At 43.8% G+C, this 23,180-nt stretch overlaps 1 protein-coding gene across 2 annotated transcripts; it reads left to right on the top strand.

Moving 5' to 3' along the window:
- The first annotated feature begins 200 nt into the window (after positions 1-200).
- On the top strand, positions 201-22,950 carry fn1b (fibronectin 1b). Of its 2 annotated transcripts, XM_073463786.1 has the most exons (46): positions 201-484; positions 757-882; positions 1,203-1,340; positions 2,386-2,517; positions 2,857-2,994; positions 3,080-3,226; positions 3,319-3,501; positions 3,671-3,853; positions 4,159-4,335; positions 5,255-5,410; positions 5,522-5,650; positions 5,784-5,927; positions 7,181-7,302; positions 8,131-8,299; positions 8,385-8,561; positions 9,058-9,186; positions 9,304-9,393; positions 9,483-9,677; positions 11,153-11,431; positions 11,532-11,795; positions 11,888-11,982; positions 12,455-12,623; positions 12,761-12,847; positions 13,041-13,232; positions 13,956-14,234; positions 14,457-14,648; positions 14,765-14,854; positions 15,318-15,584; positions 16,198-16,314; positions 16,404-16,565; positions 16,654-16,809; positions 16,928-17,044; positions 17,252-17,521; positions 17,615-17,802; positions 17,887-17,974; positions 18,071-18,250; positions 18,343-18,432; positions 19,115-19,303; positions 19,424-19,513; positions 19,940-20,379; positions 20,473-20,611; positions 21,174-21,335; positions 21,429-21,554; positions 21,641-21,747; positions 21,842-21,937; positions 22,206-22,885. In XM_073463786.1, the coding sequence occupies exons 1-46, from the start codon at positions 343-345 to the stop codon at positions 22,281-22,283; spliced, it is 7,386 nt and encodes a 2,461-aa protein (XP_073319887.1). In that variant the 5' UTR covers positions 201-342; the 3' UTR covers positions 22,284-22,885. The 2 variants fall into 2 exon arrangements, with proteins under 2 accessions (XP_073319887.1, XP_073319886.1); XM_073463785.1 differs by lacking the exon at positions 13,956-14,234 and having other exon boundaries at positions 22,206-22,950.
- The last annotated feature ends 230 nt before the right edge of the window (positions 22,951-23,180 follow it).

The raw sequence follows: 23,180 nt of genomic DNA, 5'->3' as shown, positions 1-23,180 counted from the left end.
ATCTTCACATCTTCCTGTTTTTTTGTTTGTCTTGTGGCTCCTCTCTGTTTCCTGAAAGTGAAGTGTGGAGAGTCAGTATTGCCCACATTCGGGCGGGTCATCATCATCATCATCATCCCGGCTCCAGGCAGAGCCCTCCCCCTCAGAGGGCTGCAGCGGTGCGTCGCGGTATAAAAGCAGCGCGCTCCCCTCTCCTCAGCCTGGTACACCAGCTGCGAGGAGGCAGCGGTGAGCTGAGATTAAGGGACAGAAGTTAGATCTCTCCAAGCTTAACTTTTGCACTTTTCTGAAACCTTTGTTAACTTTTTCTACTTAACTTGAAAATCCTTATTTTCCCTCAAAATGACTGGTGGCCCACTGACAGGGTTGCTGGTTGCGTTGTGCGTCAGCAGCGCAGTGCACGGCTTGCCAAAGAAGAGCAAAAGACAAACCGGCCAGTATCAGGTGTATCCTGAGCTCCGTGACACGGCGGCTGTGGCTCCAGGTTGGTTCAAGGACTCACATACTTTTAAAACAAAAAAGTATTCTTGAGTTTAATGTTTGGAAATTTAAAGATGATGATTTTTTTGGGTGTGATTTTTAATGCGTATTGAGCCAATAAATGCAGAAATGTTACTGTATCTCTTCCATATCTAATTTTATTTTAATTCGGTCAACTTTCTTTTGAGATGAACCAAATCAGCCAAAACCTTAAATAGCCATTTCACGGTGTTGAGTCACTTTTATGTAACAATATTCTTATTATATTATTTCTAGTCGGCTGTGAGGAAAACGGTCGATCGTTCAGACAGAACGAGCAGTGGGAGAAACCCTACCTTGGTAGTACACTGCTGTGCACCTGCAATGGAGCCTCTGGCATCAAATGTAAAACTAAGCCTGAAGGTCAGTGAGAGACCAGCCGGTTCAATAGAGACATGTCTCCGCAGGACATTACTATTGAAAACGAGTGGAAACTGATTATAGTTTGGGACAGTTGATTCCCCATGTCTAATACCACTTGTTTCATCACTTTTGTGTCAGTAACAAGTACATTCAAAATATCCAGTCACACCATGACTAAAACACCAGACCTGAGGTACATAATTAAACTTGGGAGCAGACGCAAATTTCCATCTGTGCGTCTTTACGCAGCAAGAGACATATCCACAGCAGCTCTACAGAAACGACGTTTAACTTTCAGTCTGCCTCTGTTTCTCCCTCAGTGGAGGAGTCCTGTTATGATAAGTACAATGACCGGACATACCGAGTCGGTGAGACATACGAGAGACCAAAGGACGGGATGATGTGGGACTGCACCTGTATCGGTTCTGGTCGGGGCAAGATCAGCTGTACCATCGCCAGTGAGTATCCAAACTAATAAATAGCATGCAGTTCAATGATCAACACTAAGCAGGATGAAATGGTTGGAAAATCAACCAACTGTTTGTTTTGTTCCTTGCTTCTTCCATGCATTGCCAACAAATAGCAGTACACCAGGGTGCTTTAATCACATATTTTACTTAAAGGTCCAGTGTGCAAGATTTAGGGTCAGAAATGGAATGTAATAGCCATAGTTATGTTTGAAACATCGTGGTTTTGTTACCTTAGAATTAGCCTTGCTTCCAGTATTGCCCCGTGTACGGGGGCAATACCCCTAGGGGCCTGTGAGCAACCACACAGATTTTGTCAGAGTGGGAAAAATGTTCTGGTGTATGCACCAGGTGAGCAATTTTCATGGGACTAAACAGTCGCCATATTTACGTTTACTATCTAGTTCGATTCAAATCTATGATGAAGCCAAAAAAGCTCAACTTCTCTGGTATAAATTTACCTTGTGGGCCCGATAGAGTGTGTGCACTAGATACCTCCGCCTGCCGAGATGACTAACCTCCGGTTGAGCCCTTTTGCTAACTTGAATTGGGATAGAGTTATTTAATTGTGCGGCTCTTCCAGATTTTCCAAATGTTTTCTGACCGAATGGACAAAGTACGATAGGGAAATGAATCATTTCACAGGGGTTGTGCAGTAAAAAATATACCCACCATCATACAGCCGCTTCTTTCACAATGTAAGCTTATGGGAAAACATCTCTTCGGGCCCCAGTGCATCATGTGATGCACAGTTTGGCCACTAAATCAAATTAGCTTTAAAGCCTGGTAATATTCCTACGGGCCTGGGAGCAAGTTCTACAGTAGCCCAGAACAGACAAACCAAACACTGGTTTTAGAGAGTTTTTTTATTTTATTTTTAGCATCCACCGCAGGGATCAGTGGGATGAGGGGTGTCTCTGCTAGATTCCGGGAAATCCTACACACCAGACCTTTAAATCTTTATGATTTTATATAAAAGATTGATGGATATGTGTCATAGTCACGTTTTTTTAAACCAATGGCACGTCGTTCACAGATCGTTGCCATGAAGGAGGGAGGTCTTATAAAATCGGGGACACTTGGCAGAGGCCTCATGAAACTGCTGACTACATGCTGGAGTGTGTGTGTCTTGGAAACGGCAAAGGAGAGTGGACCTGCAAACCTGTGGGTGAGTCCATTTGAGCCAGGATGCCAACTTTTTCCATATGAACCCTTGAATGTAGATGCACGGGAAATATCGCAACTTAAACGTGCAATCATGTGTATTCAGCTGCCGCCACACACTCATACACACACACAAAGCTACAGACAGGGTAGTTTCTCAGAAACATGACTGTTTGATACCATTGTAAATATTTAACAGCAGTCCAGACAAATAAGGTCTGTGTGTGAGAGAGCACGCCTCTCCTCTTTGCCCATCTTACGCCACAGATATTGATTTTTTTGCTCCTGGAAACATCTGGAATGATTTTGATGTATATGAGGCTTTCCTCTGATTTCTGTGCAGCTGAGCGTTGCTACGACAATAACGTTGCATTATCGTACGTCGTGGGGGAGACCTGGGAGAAACCGTACCAAGGCTGGATGATGCTGGACTGCACCTGTCTGGGAGAGGGAAATGGACGCATCACCTGCACCTCAAGGAGTAAGAAGGAAATGAACAGACGCACACAAACACATACTTTACATTCTTGATTGGCAGCTGTTGACCGCTGTTGTTCTTCAACCAGACCGCTGCAATGACCAGGACACCAGGAGGTCCTACCGTATTGGAGACACATGGACAAAGCCAGATGCAAGCGGACAAAGTCTGCAGTGTCAGTGCTTAGGAAATGGCCGTGGAGAGTGGAAGTGTGAGAGACACAACGCAGGCAGAGGTAAGAATCAAAATCTAAACTCTTTCTCAAGTCTTGTCAGCAGTCACAGCCCTGACATTCATAATTCTTCCATTATGTTTGTTTTTTTACAGCCACAGGTGCCGTCGTGCTGACCCCCACCCGTTCTCAGCAGCAGCCCGAGCCGCCCATCGAGGGGACGTGCCGCACAGACTCTGGAGCCACCTACTACGACGGACAGCGCTGGTTCAGAAGCCAGGGCAGCAAGCAGATGCAATGTACCTGCCTGGGCAATGGAGTCAGCTGTCAGGAGTGGGGTGAGTGCAGGAGGGAGGAAAGAAAAAATTGGTTTTCTTGACGTGAAATAAGTTTGAGAGCCCCTTATTCATGTCACTACAATCATATAAACATCATTATTAGATGCATATTGCTTTGACTCTTCTATAATTACCATCTTCTCTCCCCTTCCTCTCATTTATTTTTCAGAGGCCAGGAACCAGGCGTATGGTGGCAACTCTAACGGTCAGCCTTGCGTGTTCCCGTTTGTCTTCATGGGAAAGACCTACTACTCCTGCACCTCAGACGGACGCACGGACGGGCAGCTCTGGTGCTCTACAAGCTCAGACTATGAGAAAGACCAGCAGTACTCTTTCTGTACTGAGAAGAACGGTGAGACTCAGGAACAGGGACTGAAACCTGGGCTGATGTTATATATAATATAAGATTTTACCAGTTAATGTAATCCACCACTACTCTTTTCCCTCACAATATATTACCTTTAAAAAGTCTGTAAAACCTGCAGTGGAATTTAATTTTCCTTGTAACATCAATTAATTTAATTTACTTACTTTAATCAATTTCACACTTCATTCTATATAATATTGGTGCAAATATTATCAAATCTTTCACAAATCACTAAACACAAAAGTCCCCAAACATGTGCAGTTACTCTTGTTTTCCCTTCTCTATTCCAGCCATTGTGGCAACACGAGGTGGAAACTCCAACGGCGCTCTGTGCCACTTCCCCTTCCTCTACAGTGGCCGTAACTACACCGACTGCACCTCTGACGGGCGCCGTGACGGCATGAGATGGTGTGGCACCACCCACGACTACGACACAGAGCAGCGCTATGGATTCTGCCCCATGGCTGGTGAGCGTGTGCAGTTATTTTGAAACTTGTCAGTTAATACTCATATGGTGCATTGCTGCAGCGTCCCTGTGTCTTGAACACTCCATTTTAGCTACGGAGTGAGACATTTTGCCTCTGTTCAATCTTTGGTGAGAGTTGCACATGCGCATTACTAAACGGGCAGGATGTAGCCAATCAGAGGCAGAGTAGGGCAGGTCATGCCAGGCAAAGTATTGTGATTGAAAATAACAATGCTACTATGGCTGCGGTACAGCCGTATGTATTTTAATATATATATTTAATGCCTGTTAGTGATGCACATAAGTTACAGAAGTAAAGGCTCGACTCCAAACCAGGCGTTTCAGGCAGTGCAGGAGCAGTGTTTGCTGTGGGAGAGAGTAACTCCCATTGGTGTGGACTTTGGGCTTTTTCACTTTGCAGACCTTTTACGTGCACAAAAATGCTACATAACACAATAAAGGAAAGGCACAAATCCAAAAAGCATAATATGACCTCTTTAATTCTGGCACTAAAGCGACAGATACATGTTGGTGCACTTTATGTGTTGTTTTCCCACAATTTATCCTCAGTGATCCGTTTTTGTAGGAGATGTAATTACACTAAATGTTTTGGTCTGTATCTCATCTTGTTGTCAGATGTTAATGACTGTTTGGTTGCATGGGTCACTTGTGGACAATTGGGGACTTAATAACTGTTGTTTAAAGGAGAGGGGGTTTATGGTCATGGGACAGTGATGACTCTGTCCCAGGGCTGTCATATAACAGCATTTGATTAATTACGTAGTCGTGACACTGGGCTAACTGGACCAAGGAGAATTCCCTGTCAGACCTCACACAGCTGCATGTGAATGTACAGACGCATCAACAACACAAAGTACTTTTTGTTTTTCATTTCTTCATTCCTGTATTTCTTTCTGTAGCCCATGAGGAGTTGTGCACCACCAACGATGGACAGATGCATCGTGTAGGAGACAAGTGGGACAAACGCCATGAAGTCATGGGTCACATGATGGAGTGCACATGTCTGGGCAACGGCCGCGGGGAGTGGAGCTGTGTTGCGTACTCACAGCTGCGAGGTCAGAGAGCAGTAACAAAACTTCTGAAGTTGTCTTGAAGTAGTTACAATCTGACAATAGATCATAAAAGTTTTGTGTTGCTGTGACTTCACTCTTTTGTTTTGTGTCCAGATCAGTGCATTGTTGACGGCTTGAACTATGAGGTAAACCAGGAATTCTCCAAACGCCACGACGAGGGCTACATGATGAACTGCACCTGCTATGGACAGGGACGTGGGCGCTGGAAGTGTGACGCTATCGGTGCGTTCTTGGCTCATTAGCTCATCTGTTGGGGAATTAAAATGCTAATGCACTTGTCAGCTGAGAATTAAAACTCCACCCTTCTCTGCCGTGTCCAATCATCTCTTTTGTTTTCTTCTGGTTTCTACAATAGATCAGTGTCAGGAGCCACAAACCAGGGCGTTCTACCAGATCGGCGACACGTGGGACAAAGCCATCCATGGCATCCACTACCGCTGTTATTGCTATGGCAAAGGGATTGGAGAGATGAGATGCGAACCTCAGCAGTCCTACCAAGGTGGGACAAATAATCTGCCGTATATCATCCACATAAAGATGTAATCTACTTCAGTTTATGTGTGCCCTACTGATGCAAATTGTGTCAAAAATCCAAATCTGAACACACAGCATGACTTGGATTGTCACTTTTATGTTACTGATTATAAACATTTATAAATCCATATAGAAATCATAGAGAAAAGATGCTCCTCACAGCATCATATCCTCCCCCTAAACCTATCGTTTCTAAGTTTTCTTCAGAATTAAAGAAATCCAGTGAAAACTGGAAGTTAGTGAGTGCAAAAAGGAACAACCAATAACTAATTTGGCATGACTTTTCATGGGGAAAACTGCCTTCAGAGATCAACCTCTGTGATAACTCTGAGGCTCAATTGGAGTGAGAGATTTAAATTCTAAACCCTTGCAAATATTTTTTACTTGAAAAGGTTTTTTCAGCTTTTTTGTTCATTTCTCCAGCACCTCTCAGTCCTTCTCCGGCAGCTTTTCCACTAAGTCAGTCAGCTGCCAGTGCTGAGTTTGTGTTTGCTGTACTCGTTCAACTCCCCCACATTATTGGCCTCCTTCCTCTCACCTTCCCCTACCCTCCCATCACACGTCACTGAAATGAAAAGTTCACTTGCCAGGTTAGTGGAGGGAAGCGGGGGTTTGGGTTTTTTTTTCTCGACTTTGAAGTCTGGCAAATGGAGAAGTGTCGGCCAATAGAATCACCCCTGTCTTCCCCCTGGTCTTTGTAGTTGGAGTCCTCCCCCCGCCTGGTGTTGTTGTACCGACCTGCTGAGGGTGAAAGGGATGCTGGGCTGGGCGGAGGGTGGAGGGGTAGCCTTATTTACACACTTCCCTCTGGTTGGGTAGAAGTTGCTTAATGTGGTACTTTGTACTGCGGCAGATTGTCTGCCCTTGAACACTGACCTAAAAAGTTAAAGTTGCAACATGATCTGTGGCAGATAAAAGTTTGAAGCCATTTGTGTGTGTGTTCTTGGGGGTACAGCAGCTAGATCAACTGTGATGAATATAGTACTCAGGTGTTATGTCACACTATAAGATGTCAGTGGGTGTTTTGGCTGGTTAAGCACCGTCTGGTGGTTTGGTTTTGTCTCGAAAAGATGAATCTGTCTGACAGAGCCTCACCAAAATGTAGCCAACTTTCACCCACACGCTCTGCAGGTAACACTGTTGTATTATGTGTATTTGACAGCATGTGAGTCTTTGTTCGTGTCTCTCCTGATGGCGATCTTTTCTCTAACTCCTCAGACGGCCACAGACCTGTCCAGGTGATCATCACCGAGGCAGGAAAACAACCAGACTCTCACCCCATTCAGTGGAACCCGCCTTCATCTGTCCACATTACCCAGTACATCCTCAAATGGAGAGTTGTGAGTGTCACTTTCAGTTAAAAATTTAATGTAATAATGCCCCCCCCCCCCCAAATGATGTTTTAAATGTGCTGACTGGTGAGCAAACAGTCTGACAGACTGAGTTCCAGGTGCTTTTTGTAATGCTGACTGGAGTTTGAGCACGGACAAACAAAATGATTAGAAGAGCCCCCTTCACAGTCTGCATACACAAACACAACGTTTTTAAGCAGATTCCAAGGAAAATATCCCCATTCCCTGTGATTTTTTTTCTCACACATCTTTTTCTCTTTGAAGACCTCAAACTGGTTGAAGTCAGTAGGAGGGGTTTGTATATTTTGGAAAAGTAAAGTCAGTCCAAGCCCTCATCTGGCCCTCCTGCTGAGAAGGTTTGAAGTTGTGCGACAGAGTGAAAAGCCAGTTTAAACACCTCTTAATCAGGATGTTGCAGTAAGTGGGTCAGAGACAGGGTTCAGTCCAAAATATACAGGCTACCATATAAACTCTTAATTTCTGGAATAAATGAAGGATTCCAGTAAATTCTGACAAAACTTCACATATTTTTTTATTCAGCTTTTTTAGTGCTTTATCTGTGTTGTTCAGTTCTTTTAAAGATTTATGCTTTCAGTCAAGAGTTTAGAAATCAGATTAATCAAGTTGAAAATCAAACCATTTAGTAGGTGTTATGGGGCTTTTAACCATAGTTATCATTTATTTGTAGATCTTCAAAATTCCATTTTTTCTGAGCACTCTAAAGTGTTCTCGCCTATGTTCCCTTAAAAGCTGCGATTTAGAGGTCAGCATACTTTATGTTGTTAAATCTTGACTAAAAACTCATTCACCTTTTAGAAAAATAGCGGTTCGCCCTGGAAGGAAGCCACCATCCCCGGCAACTTTAACTCCTACACCATCAGTGGGCTGCGTCCAGGCGCCACCTACGAGGGGCAGCTGATCAGCATCCTGCGCTATGGACGCCGCGAGGTCACACGCTTTGATTTCACCACAACCCACGGTTCTTGTGAGTAGACTTGAGCAGTGACATTTTCTCAATGTCACAAATCATAGGAGGAAGTAAGGAACATTATATCCTTTTATGTCTCTAGTGGAAACATCTGAGGGAGAGACGAACGTCCCTCCTCCAGTGTTGGACACCTCTGAGTCAGTGACAGAAATCACCTCAAACAGCTTCGTTGTGTCCTGGACCTCGGCCTCTTCTACCATCTCGGGCTTCAGGGTGGAGTATGAGCTCAGTGAGGACGGTGCCAAGCCGCAAGTCCTGGGTGAGATTCTTTGATGAGCACTGAGACCTCCTCAGTGTCACATGCAAATATTTAAATGGATGCTTTGATTGTGTTGTTTTTTTTGTTGAGGTTCTGACGTATCTCAGGTTAAATGTGATCATCAGATTTGTTGTATTGCACACAGTGACACCAATTTCATTAGGAGCAGGATTGGGTGATAATAGATTACACGTAGACAGGATTACACGATCAGATTAGAAAACATAAGTAGCTATAATTACGGATTACTTGATTTCATGTTTGATTACGTTTTTAAAATAAGGCAGATTTAGAAGTATGAAACGTTCTAATGAGTATGTTGAATATGTTCTACTGTATATCAAATTGAGGTTCTCCTCTCAGGTTGCCAGATTTGTCAATTGTGACTTAACTAATTGTTTTCTAATGATGATAATGGACTTTTAATTCCTTTTTATTTAAATCGAAAATTGAAAATGAACACTTTGAGTAAGTGCTCCTCTTGTGTTATCTCCAGATCTTCCTCGCTCAGCCTCCTCCGTCACCATCTCTGAGCTCCTGCCAGGACGCAGATACAACGTCAACGTCTACGAGCTTCCAGATCAGGGACAGCCGAACCTCATTCTGACCACCTCCCAGACCACAGGTGGGAAAATCCTCCTCCTCCTCTTTGTCATGACAATTTGCTCAGGATAATGCAAATATAGCACTTTTTTACAAGAAAATGTGACATGAATGATTCCAATTATTTTCCTTTCCCCAGCTCCTGACACGCCTGCTCAGCATGCAGTCGATGAGGTGGGAGAGAAGTCCATCCGAATCAGCTGGTCCAGGCCTCAGGCTCCCATTACTGGTAAGGATCTTGTCTTATATATGAGTTGGTCATACTGTCGAGATCCTTTTTATTCTGGCTGTGTGTGACTGTGTGTCTGTGCCTGCCAGGTTACCGTGTGGTGTACACACCGTCACTGGAAGGCAGCAGCACCGAGCTGAACCTGCCAGACTCAGAGACCTCAGTGACCCTGGTTGACCTTCGCCCCGGTCTCCTTTACAACATCAGCATCTACGCTGTGGAGGAGGACCAGGAGAGTGAGCCTGTTTTTGTGCAGGTCATCACCGCTGGATCTCCTCTACCAGGTACACACTTTTAAACGGATGTTTAAGTTAGTGCAAAGCTAAATTTACTGAAAACTGCCTCATAGATTGTGTAATTCTGTGCTTCATACATCAGGCAAATGGCAGGTTTTTCAGTATGTTCGAATCATTCTTTGGCTTTTGGCTGTCAGAGAGAGCTGAGCAGATTAAGTTTATACTCGTAGCTGAAGATTCCTTATAGGGCCAGGGAGCTTTATGAAGGGCTTTCCAGTGTTTGGGAAAGACTGAGCTTGTCAAAACATTGTCAAAATATGCTCTTACAGCTTTAGCTATACCATCGGGATATCTTCTCAGAGGCCTCTTATCTTCATCTCAGTCTATCGTGCCCTCTGAATGAACTCTCTTTAATTCATGGTGGGCTCAAAAACACCTGCTCAGACATAGTTAAAACACTTACAAAGGCAAGCATGCATGTACAGCCCACACCTGCACGGAGGCACACACACCTCATAAATCCTCACCATATCTTATATTGGATTTCTCTTTCTGACTCGTTCCTCCTCGTGCCTGGGTCGGAAAATTCTACAGTTTTATTATGTTCAGGAAACAAAACCAGATGCTGTAGGGAATAGCTCTGAATTGTTATAAGCCATGTCTGGTCGAGTGTTACATTTTCTGCTTTATCTGAGCCATTATTGATGAGACCTGCACATTTTTAAAGGTCTTCCTTGTAGTTTTGGGGAAGACATTTTAATCAGAGGAGAAAAATCTGTTATCTTAATTAGCTGAATAAATTAACTGTCCTCAAAAGACAACACAATGTTGTACTATCTTAGTTTGTTTATATCTGCAGGATCCTTTCTAGCCTTAAATAAATAGATACATAAATATTTAAAATAAAGGTTTGTATTATTACCTTATTAATAATGTAAATTTTACCTTTCTGAGTTTAAATTTCTTTTCCAAAACTATATAGTGCATCTTTAAAGCCTGATTTTTCATGTCACAGACTTTTTGAAAAGCTGCTGCAATAAAGAAACACAGATTTTTATATCATTTTACTGGCCTTGGCATTTTTAAGGCGACTAAAAGGAACTTTTAGAAAGAAAACTTTGTTTTAATGCCCCACAGTACCAACCAGGCTACAGGGCAGCTTCTTTCCTCCGGCTGTGCGACCCCTCAGTTCATCCTATTACCTAACTATAACCAGACTTTTTTTTTTCTTCCATTTTTACCACTAAAAAACACAACTTTGCATTAAAGGAAGTTACTTTTTGGAAGAGCCACGTGAAGTAATTTGTCCAGTCAGAGTAACCATTTAGTTGGCTACATCACTCTTTTTGCTCACTAGTGTGGCTCTGTGATAACATGTGTAAACAGAAGTAAGAGGACATTAAGTATTGCGATCTCTATGATTCAGCAAAAAAATAAATGTGGACACCTTTGGTATCGATAATGCTCCATATGTTGCTAAAACGTATACACCTTTCAATTAATTTACCACTTCCCATCCGCAGAGGTGGTCCCGGCGCCCACAGAGCTGCAGTTCTACGAGGTTTCAGATGTGAAGATCACCATCACATGGACTGGTCCACCCAGCGAGGTGACCGGTTACAGGGTGACCTACTCCCCTATTGGCTCTGACGGCAGAGAGCTCAGGCCACTGCAGATGCCCATTTCACCAAACGCCTATGCTGACATCACCCACCTGCAGCCAGGCACGCTGTACCGCTTCTACATCTATGCCATCAATGGAGGAGTGGAGAGCGAGCCGCTGGTGGGAGACAAGTCTACCAGTACGTATCACCACAGACAAAGGAGCTTCGATCAGACCACAAAATATAAAACATGAGAGATTTTCTGTTTTACATGTGTTTTATTTTCTAACCTCTCCAGAACCTGACTCGCCCACTGATGTGCGTTTCACCGACGTCGGCCACGACAGCGCGTTGGTCATCTGGCAGGCTCCCCGCGCCATCGTCACTGGCTACCGTCTCTTCCTCAGCATCGAGGGCTCCAGCCCCGTCGAGAAGAGGATCCCGGGCGGGGTCAACCAGTACCCTTTGAGGAACTTGCGTCCAGACACCCGATACACCGCAGTCCTCCACTCTGAGCTGGACAATGAGCTCAGCGAGGGCGTCACATCATATTTTGAAACTAGTCAGTATTAAGATTAACAGAACATCAGCAGAGTAGAGTATGTTGTTGGAATGAATTTTACTTATTTTTTCCTCATTCCATCCTCCTCCCAGCTCCTCAGATGGGAAATGCTCCTCCTTTCAGCACTGAAGTCACTGATACCTCTATTATCGTCACCTGGATACCTGTCCGCAGGTTCAGCTATAAGGTAGACCTATTTGGGCCAGATGGTGCTTTTTAGCATCTATAAGCTCATTGTTTTGGTTTTATGGCAAACAGTTTGTGATTCAGTTGCATCACTCTCAGTCTCACTCTAAATACATTTACTCAAGTACTGTGCTTGAGTACAATTTTGAGCAATTTGTTTATTTTCTGCTACTTTATTCTTCCACTCCACCACATTTTGGAGGCAAATATTAACTTTTACCAAAGTAATATATGAACACAATATCTTTACTTTTACTCAAGTATGACTTTTGGTTACTTTTTACAACACTTTAGCATTTAGCAGCTAAAGAGACAAGAGGTATTTCCCTGCTACTAGCAAAACAGGGCTGAAAGCAGACTAAATACTGGACTTAGACACTGTAAATAAATTCTAATGTTTCTCTGTGTCTGCTAGAAATGTAAATAGGCCAACATGTTTCTGATCTCTGAACGCCTGCCTCTTTCTCCCCCAGCTGTCTGTCCTCCCCAGCCAGGAAGGCGAGTCTCCCAGAGAAGAGACCTCTGACTCCGGACAAATTTATATTCCCGGCCTCATTCCTGGAACTCAGTACACCTACTCTGTTCAGCCAATCTTCAACGGACGCAACCGTGGAAAGCCCATCACCCGCAACGTCGTCACTTGTGCGTATCTGTTTCATTTTAACCTAGAGAAAAAGCAGTTTAAAAAAAGCCACTATAAAAGAAGTTGTAAAACTGATCTCAAGATTGATTTAATTCTGCTGTGTGCTCAAGTTTCTCATGCTCTCCTCTCCTTGCAGCCCTGTCTCCTCCCACTGACCTCAGAGTGGAGTCAAGCCCAAGCACAGGAGACCTCATTGTCCACTGGGTCGCCTCCAAAACACCAGGTAAATATTGACTGTGCTCCCCACGCACGTTGGATCGTGCCAAGTCTAGACCTTGGCCTCTGAAAGTTTTTTTTTTTTCACCATTACAAATGTCTCTTCCCGGTATTTCCTCTTCATTTATCACACTGACTCATAAATTGTAAAAACCTCTTGACTTTATCTTCTATTTGTCAACTTTCCCCACCGTCTACAGGCATCACAGGCTACAGAGTGACTAGCACGCCAACCAACGGCCAGCGAGGAAACTCCCTGGAAGAGTTTGTCCGAGCTGATGAAAACTCCTGTGTGCTAGAGAGCCTGAATCCCGGGGCAGAGTACAACATCAGTGTATTCACTACCAAGGGTCATTTGGAAAGTGTGCCTGTGTCCACAATTGTCACACCAGGTAGGAGCCACCAGGAAAGCATTCACACAGGCATCAAATACACAACTGCCTCCACAGAAAAGACCATAGCCTGTTTGTGTGCGAGAAAGAAGAGAGAAAGAAAGAGATAAAGATTTGTGAGGAGAACTTCAGTCACCTGCGCCTGCATTACCCACAATGCAACTTACCCACTGAGTGATCTCAGTGGAGGCAATTTATCAGATTACATGCATCTTCCTCTGGAGCCACAAAAGACTTTATACTACTTGCACTACTGCAGACGTACTCCCCAAGATACTTTAATGTGTAGCACTGAGATCTAACCCAAATCTGAATGAGGTATTAAACCAAAACAATCTGCTGAAAGAGGATAAAAAGCTGCATGCAGGGTTTGTTGTTTAATGCAGCTTTAATTAACATATCCTACTACTAATGTGATCATTGCATGGGGATCATGTTTATTAATTGGGCTGGTGAATGTATTTGTTTGTTTATTTTTTGGAGCATGCCCAGAACAGTAGTATTACTCACTGCTTTAATTATAATTTCTGAATGTGTATTGACTTAAGTGGTGTGTAATTATCTCTACCAGCATGGCTGCTGTTGCACTTTGGATTTCTGACTGCTTTACTGGGAATGAAATGAATGTTTTTTCATGTAACCAATGCAATTATTATGGCTTTTCTTTTTTCTTTCTGTCTGTCTAATTGTGCCTGTGCATTGCAACTAACCCAGCCCTTCCAGACATCCCCACACCCAGTCACATTGACTTTGTCGACATTACCGACACCACCATTGGCCTGCGCTGGATCCCTCTGAAAAATGCTGCCACTACTTCTTACCTGATAACGGTAGTAGCGTCAGGCGAGAGCTTGCCGATTTTTCAGGACATGGTGCGAGCATCTGCTGGTTATTACAGGATTCATGGTTTGGAGCCGGGCGTGGACTATGACATCAATATCTTCACTATTACAGATGGCCGGGCAAGCGGGCCAACCACATACAGAATTCTAACACAAGCTGGTGATTTAACTCTTTGACTCCATCAGTGGGAAGGGCTTGGGTTTTGATCTGAGAGAACTGATGAAGACACATTAACAACCCTATTATTAACATACATGATACATTCAAAAGCTACAGTAAATTTCAGATATGTATCATGTTATTGATGTTTTCTTTATGCCATTTTTATTCAGCCAGACTTTTTCTGTGTTACCAATGGCTTTTAACTGCTCACTCTTCCAGCCATTCCAGCTCCCACCAACCTGCAGTTTGGAGGGGTGGGTCCTGACCACATTAGGGTGACATGGACAGTCCCCAATGTTGCCACACCAAGCGATATCTCTCGGTTTGTCATCCGTTACCACCCTGTGGCCACAGATGACGACATCAAGGAGGTTAATGTTGGCGGGGCGACCAACACATTCCTGCTGCAGAGTAAGACGACATAAAAATCACATCTGTTTAAAAGTGTCTGAAAGAAAATGAGCTGTTTTTCTTTGCTTCATGTCAGGCCATTCTAACTGTAAAGTTATCTCTCCATTTTCGTATAGACCTGCTGCCCAACACTGAGTACAGCATCAGTGTGGTTTGCGTGTATGGTGAACGAGAAAGTCAACCAGCCACAGGGACTCAGAGGACAAGTGAGTATGACAGAGGGGGCGTTAAGGAAGAGCCATGGGTTCATGTCCATTTTTCACCTTCCAGTTTTAATAATGTTTCATCAGACAAAAGTTTTCTTCAAATGTGCACAGCAACATCACCTACATCTGCTGACCTCTTAAGTTAATTAAAAGAAGGCCTGTACTGTATATTAGACTATGTACTATTGATTTGTTCAAATATGTCACATATTTTACATAAATGTTATTTGTTCTGTTGGTGCAATAAAAGAAATTGACATTCATGGTGTCAATTAGTAGCTTAGGTTGTATGTGTATGCATGTTTTGTAGGTCGGCATGTGTTGATCACAATAATCTGGTGCTATGATATTAAAACGACACCAGTCTAGAAAAAGTCCAAGTCAACAACCTACAAATTGTTGAAAGTTTTGATAATGCATGTAAATTAACATTTCTCTTAATCTTCAATCCTTCTCTCTTCAGCTCTGGACTCCCCTACTGGCTTGGACTTCTCCGACATCCGCACCAACTCCTTCACCGTTCACTGGCTGGCTCCGACTTCTGTCATCACCGGCTACCGCATTCGCTTCCAGCAGACGAGTGGCGGACGGACCAAGGATGAGAGGCTGCCCCCAACCAGAAACTACTTCACTTTGACCGGACTGATACCAGAGACAGAGTATCTGGTTCATGTGTATGCTGTCCACAACGGTCTGGAGAGTCTGCCCCTGACTGGCACACAGGCCACCAGTGAGTTTCTATACTGGTTTCTCCTTTAATTTCTTCCTCTCTTCCCTTCTGTGATTGCTCAGCTGAATCTCCATCATAATTGCATACTTATTTTTGTTCAAGAAGTTTTTTTATTTTAATCATCTACTGTACAAAGTAACGACGGAGCCTCCTGGTCTGAAAAGTGAAGCCATGGCTAACAGGGGGCAACTTCACTGGTTTCAAAAGGAAGCCTGATTGTATGTAAGCGTATGTAAAAAAAGACCCTACTTCTCACTTGATTTATTACCTCGGGGAAACAGTTTTCTAATGAGTTTATGGTCTCAAATGCTAGTTTCAAGTCTTCTTCAAGACATGATGTTCATTTACTGAATTATGGTACCTTTTAGAGTAAAACAGACAATAAAGCAGGGTGTGCTTTTGGGGACAGCTACGTTGTGATTGACAAGTCGCTAAAACTGCGTTTCCTCAGATTTTCTGTCAGATCCAATCAGGATATCCTCCCCAGTTACACCTTTTTGTCTTCATATGGTCACTTCTGGCTCTATAAAAATAAGAAGGTAATGATTGCAAACCAATGGGTGATGTGACGATGGGTTTCCCCTTGATAATAATGTGCCTCTTTCCTCTCCAGTCTCTGATGCTCCTACTGACCTTGAGGTAACATCGTCCACCCCCACCAGCATCACCATTCGCTGGGACGCCCCCTCTGTCACAGTGAAGAACTACAGGATCACCTATGGAGGAACAAGTCTGTACATGTGTTTTAATACATAGTTTTCTCTAAACCTCCAACATATTCTGAGTTTAACACCTGGCCCTTCCTCAATCTCTATCTAGGCGGCGAACGTCCTCAAGAGTTCACAATCCCAGGCACTCAGACCACTGCCACCATCACCGGGCTGAACCCTGGTACTGACTACACCATCACTGTCTATGCTGTTACTGGAAGAGGGGACAGCCCTGCCTCCAACACCCCGGTCTACATCATGCACAGGACTGGTACAGCACCATGATGGTTTTTAACATATCTAATTGTTGAGGGGTTGAACTAACTCTGAAGCTCATAATGTGTCCATCTCCTCTTTAGATACCGAGCCCCCCACTGACATGAAACTGACTGACGTGAGTGACAACGCTATCACAGTACGCTGGTCTCCTGCTCAGGGACCAATCAGAGGCTACAGAGTCACCAGTGTTCCCAAAAATGGCCTGGGACCCTCCTACTCTGAGGTGGTGGCCCCAGGTAAGACGACAAACAGCTGATTAGAACCAGGATGTGATGCTTATTTTATATCTAATTTTAGATTTTTCCAACACAGTATCCTCTTCTCATTGGCTCCTTTTCTGATCCTCTGTTGCAGATCAGAGAGAAATGACATTCACAGGTCTGATGCCCACCGCTGAGTATGTCGTGAGTGTCTATGCTCTGGGCAATGACGGACAGCCCTCTTCCCCTGTGGTGGGAAATACAATCACTGGTTAGTTTGACTCAATTCAGTGAAAACTGATCATTTTCACATTTTCATGTTCATAATTTAATTTTTTGTTTCTACTGGAATAGGTTTACATTTATATTATTTCATTTATAGGCCTATATAGCCTTTGAAGTGTTTGTTCTTTCGTTAAAAAAAAAACAGCTGCTCAGAGCTGAAATGAATGACCTCCTTTCTTCTCCTTTCCTGCAGCTATGGACCGTCCCAAAGACCTGACCTTCTCCGACATTGACTCCACCTCCATGCGCATCACCTGGGACAGTCCAGACGGCACTGTGACATCATACCGCATCACGTACTCCAGCCCAGAGGAGGGAGAGAGAGAGCTGCGTCCAGCACCCAGAGGAGACCAGGACAGTGTGCTGCTGAGAGGTCTTCGCCCCGGGACAGAGTACACCGTTAAAGTCATCGCCCTCCACGACCGCACACCCAGCAAACCGTTGGTGGGAACCCAGGCCACAGGTAGAAATACAAAGAAAAATCAACACATTCATGACTTCATTTAAACATTCTCATGACTCCAATCCTAAATCTGTTTTTTCTTTTCTGTCTCAGTGATCCCTGCTCCAACCAACCTGATTATCTCAGAGGTCGGTCCCTCCACCTTCACCGTGTCATGGCGAGCCCCCAGTGCACGCCTGACAGGCTACCGTGTGGTCGTCAACCCCAAGAACATCAACGGCCCCGCCAAAGAGATGAACGTTGCTCCGGACACCACACGTGTCGTCGTACCAGGGCTCATGGTAAACATGGTTCTAGTCTCAGTGTTTACATGGATTCATAGTCAGTCAGTGAGTAAATATCAACTGTATGTCTGTGTATCATAGGTGGCAACAACCTACCAGATAAACGTCTACGCTCTGAAGAACTCTGTCACCAGCAGACCGCTGGAGGGAGAGTCGACCACACTGGAAGGTAAGTGGCAGCACCATAAATGGACACATTTCCAGTCATCACCAGTTATTGCCCACTGCTCTGTTTAATTTCTGTTTTCCTTCTTCCTCAATGCAGATGTAAGTCCTCCTCGGCGTGTGCGTATCCTTGATAGGAAGGATACGTCTTTCACACTGACCTGGCGCTCCAAGTTGGAAACCATCACCGGTTACCTCATCGAAGCCACACCAGTGAGTGGCTCACATCCCACCATCAGCAGGAACATCCCAGGACAGACAAACACCTACACTTTCACAGGTACACCACACCTTCCAGCTTAACAGACCTTTAAAAAGTCGGAAGTGTGATTCTGGTGTTTTAGAGGTTTTTTTTGTTGTTGTTTTCCTAAGGTCTGCAGCCAGGCACCAGCTACCATGTCAGCATGTACACTCTGAATGGCAACACGAGGAGCGCCCCAGTCACTCTGAATGTTCAAACAGGTACTACACACGCCTCCGTTTCATTGTGAACACATTTCAGGCTTCTTCATCTGAATAATCATCAGATTTTTTCCATGTCAAGAAATGTTGATTAAAATGTTAGTTGCTGGTGTCTTATCTCTAGCATTGCATACAGAAAATAATGTATTTTAAATACAATTGGAATACAAGTAACTTAAAAAGAAAGAGATGGAAAAAATAAGGCACATGACACTTTAGATTAGAGTTGCTCATTTTTCCTTTGGAGGGCCAAAACTTAAACTATTAAATTGCATTGCTAAGATGTAAATGGTGTGTATGGAGGCTTTGAGAGGCAAGTGAGAAGAACAAACTTTATGACTTTACTGACTTTATTTGCAAAGCACCTTTTATGCCAAGATGCAGCCCAAAGTGATTAACAAAACAGGGCACAAATTAAACAGTAACAATAAAAAACAAGCAAAACAAACAAGAAACATCTGGCAGGCCAAATCAACCATTTTGTGGGCCAACTTTGGCGCGTGTAGATGCACCAGTTTTCCAAATATGGACATACAGTGTAGAACAATGTTGGTCTTAAAGGGAAACTCCGCTGATTTTACACATCAAAGCCTGCATATATAGAAGAAGCTGTACAAATCTGTACGTGGCTCCAGACTGAGCTCCACAATCAGTTGATCTAACATGATATTTTTCTCCATAGATGAACCGGTGGTCCAGGCTCCCACCGGCCTCCATTTCACATCTTTCACCCCCACCTCCATCTCCTTCACCTGGCAGCCACCTGCCACACACATCACAGGATACTACATCACCTATGAGGAGTCGGGAAGAGCACCACAAGAGCTCATCCCACGACCCCACGCCGGCCAAAACTATGCCACCATATCCGGTATGCACTTGTCAACTGGTCCATTTTCACTACAAATAATTATGCAACTGAAAATATTTGTCACTAAAATAGTAACTATTACTGACAAGTCCTTTGTGTGATGATTTCTCCTCTTCTCAGGCCTGAGACCATCCACAGAATACATCATCAAGATCATTGCCATCCAGAACACACAGAGGAGCACCCCTCTAGTGGGAAAAGCCAGAACTCGTGAGTATTTGGGGATTTCTGCTCTGTACAGTGATACATGTGATAGTAAAGGTGATGCATTAAAATGATGTGATAAAGTCCAAAATTCAAATGAAAATGTAAGGGATGGATTGGCAGCTTTAATCTGCTCAGCTGAGCCAAATGTTTTGCTGTTGCAGCTCAGAGGCCTTGAGATAAACTATGCAGTGAATCAGCGTTTAGCTCCTAAAACAATAATACCTGTTTTTATTTTGAATGCCTCCAGAAATGCCATTCAAAATACCTGGTGTGTTTGTAATACTGCATTGAGACACACTCATGAAGCCATGAAGTAGTAATGCTGCTTAACCGTCGCCTCCTGTTGGCTGAGACATGTTATTGCATCTCTGCTTTACCTGCCGCCTCATCTAACCCGCTTGCTTCCCTAACCCCGTTTCTCCCGCCCAGAACCAGACTTGCTTCTCCTGCCTCTGCCCAACCGCCCCGGAGGTTCTGGTGACAGGCTGGATGTGCCTGAGGACAACACAGTCCAGGTAGTGGGCAACAGTGGCCAGGATGGGCAGGGTGATCATCGCCAGCATGTGGAGTACACAGAGTACAACAACAACGGAGACAACAACAGATATAATGGGAACAGTGGCAACCCACAGTCTCCCTATGGGCAAGTACGTGAGCCCCTGGTGTTTTTACCCCTTCCTGATGCAGAGGGCCGCAGACTGCCCATCCTGAAGCTGAACGTGCCCATCGGCGCCACGTTCGATAACGAGACGGATGTGCCCCAAGAGGTCCAGACTCAGACCTCCATCTCCTGGAAGCCTTACAGCCAGAGCAACGCCTACCTGGTGTCCTGCTCTCCTCTCACACACTTAGAGGAGAAGATGTTCCAGGTAAGAGACGAGCTCAGTCCATATTCATCAGTCGCATTTGATTAAATCATTTATTTAATGTGATAAAAACCTTTTCTCTCTCTTCCTGTTCAGGTCCGCCTGCCAGGCACAGCCACCACTGCCACCCTGATAGGACTCACGCCCGGAGCCAACTATAATGTGATGGTGGAGGCTCTGCTGGGTGCGCTCAAACACAAGATTCTGGAGCAGGTCGTCACTGCTGGAAACACAAGTAAGCTTCTTACAGAGTCTAACTGAGCCGGATTTAGTCAAAAATTCAGTGTATAGCAACTCCTGATAATTAACTTGAGGCACCGCCTGTGTGAAGGAGAATAGTGTCTGGGGCAGATATGATCTCCTGACAGGTAAAGTAATTAAGCACAATCTGGATTTCAAAACACTAATTCTATCAGTTCAACAACACAGTCATGTTGTCACCACTCTCGCAAAAAATACTGTTTTTATTTTACCAAATATTCCAGTTGTGATGGCTGCACCCTATCATTTTAAATTCAGTCATTATTTGACATTGTTAACTATCCTCATTAAGTGTACGTGACCACACTAATATGGAGGACTGAAACTGCCAAAATCGGAAATAAATGCAGAAATAAATACATTTAAAAATGAATAAATAAATAGTTGAATTAATACAAAGTTAAATAGATATTTCTGTTTTAATTTGCCTCTGTATTTATTTATGTCACATTTTATATATTAATGTTACTCAGGCTAAACAAGCTTCAATTATCAAGTGGCTTACACACATTGTTCCCCAACCCATCTTCCTTCAGTCCCAGAGGGAGTGCCCTCCAATAAGGACTCATGTTATGACGCCTTCACTGCAACCCACCATGATGTTGGTAGTGAATGGGAGCGGATGTCTGAGACTGGCTTCAAGCTGTGGTGCAGGTGTCTGGGCCTGGGCAGTGGCCACTTCAGATGTGATTCATCTAGTAAGTTTTTGGGATATTTTTTCCCTACATAAGCATATTTGGAATTATATGATTAGACAGTTTCTCTAACTACTATTTTTCTTCCACCATTAGAGTGGTGCCATGACAACGGAAACAACCATCGCATCGGAGAGAAGTGGGACCGCCGCTCAGAAAACGGTCAGCTGATGAGCTGCACTTGTCTTGGAAATGGCAAAGGAGAATTCAAGTGTGAACCACGTAAGGACTCTTAAGACATAAGGAAACGTTCTATGACTGTATCACAAAAGACATGAAGGAGTAAAATGTGTGATGTGTGCCCACAGATGATTCAGTGTGCTACGATGATGGCAAGACATACCAGGTTGGAAACCAGTGGCAGAAGGAGTACCTGGGTGCTATCTGCACCTGCACATGCTTTGGAGGACAGCAGGTACGACACAGCCCACCCTGGCTTTGCGTCGGATGTTCAGTGTGAGTTATTAGAAGCATGTTTTAATATAAACTTGTGTGTCTGGTCTCACCAGGGCTGGCGATGTGAGAACTGCCGCAGACCAGGTGCTGATGTTGATGCTAGTCTGCTTCAGCCTGTTAGATATGGAGACAACACACTACGCAGAACAGTAAGTGGAATAAATCACATTTATTCATTATTTATGTTTTTTTTTTTCCCATAAAAGATATCGCACAGGGTATCTGTGCATTGTTTGGCCCTCGACGCCATGTTAAGTTCAAAGATTGTTAACTTGTCATACAAAAAGAGTATATTATTCTTGTTTTATGCATATAAAATGCGCCTGCTTGAGAAACAGATGAGGGGTGCGGAGATCTAATGACAGTAGATTGTTTCTATTTTGGCATGTGATCACACCTCTTTAAATCTTCCTCCAGAATATCCATTGCCCCATCGAGTGCCTCCGACCCGACCTGCTGGCAGACGCACACGTTCCTCAAAATCCTCGGGAGTAAAAGATCGGTCTTCTGAATTCTGCTTCGTTCCCTCACCGACCAATCGCTGCACTGTCCCTGCGACTAAATTAACTGCCTTATCACTTTCTGACACATTTGTTTAGCTAAAGGTGTTAAACTGCCCTGCTGCCTGATCAAAGTGATCCTCTTCTAAAGCCAGTCTTTTCACTGTTGACTGTCAAGTCTTTAAATTCACGCTCTACTGGAAGATGCAGACGCCTGCCATTGCCATATTTTGTCTAACAGTGGAAGTTATATAGGACTTGTCACCCAGTCAGATTTCTATACTTTTGTCAAATTGGCATTTGTTTTCCATTTAAGTATCCAGAAACATTTCTTCATCAAAGAGCAGAAACTGTCAGAAAGTAAGCACTGTGTTAAAGAATGTCAATGTAGTCATTAACAAAATGTTTGTCCATGAAAATGTGCTTTCCTTTTCTGTAGCCCTTCTTCTGAGGGGTCGCACTGTGTGTGATTGACACGTTCTGAAATCTGATGTCTGTTTACTAATTTATCCCTTTAATCTCAACGTGTGAATGTGTGAGCTGGGATGTGAGAATTTGAACTGTTCTATTTTTGTACTTTGTTGTCCGTTCCAAAGTTGTTTCTACCTTTGACAAAAAGAAGTCCCTTATTTTAATAAAGCTGGAGAGATCCTGAAACCCAACTGCAATGTGATGTTTAGTTTTTATTTTGTAAAGAAGATATTTAAGGATGTCCTCTAGTTTTGCATTATACATGCTTGCAAAAAAAGCTTGCAAGAGACGTAATGGTGTCCGAAAAAAGAAGACTAAATAAATGAGAAAGGGTTTTAAATTTAATGTAGAAAATGGAAAGACGGAGATGTGTAAAACATTTCAAAGGCCAAGCTGAAGCCGTCACTGTCTTTAACCTAAT

Source organism: Pagrus major, chromosome 4, assembly GCF_040436345.1.
Source record: "Pagrus major chromosome 4, Pma_NU_1.0".
NCBI classification, from domain to species: domain Eukaryota; kingdom Metazoa; phylum Chordata; class Actinopteri; order Spariformes; family Sparidae; genus Pagrus; species Pagrus major.
The sequence above is the reverse complement of the archived record's forward strand: the minus strand, read 5'-3'. Positions and strand labels throughout refer to the sequence as shown.

Coding starts and splice junctions, on each gene's coding strand:
- fn1b (XM_073463786.1), top strand. CDS start 343: ATGACTGGTGGCCCACTGACAGGGTTGCTGGTTGCGTTGTGCGTCAGC. Junction 5,928..7,180: donor ACCTCAGCAGTCCTACCAAG/GTGGGACAAATA, acceptor CTAACTCCTCAG/ACGGCCACAGACCTGTCCAG. Junction 14,855..15,317: donor CACAGGGACTCAGAGGACAA/GTGAGTATGACA, acceptor TTCTCTCTTCAG/CTCTGGACTCCCCTACTGGC.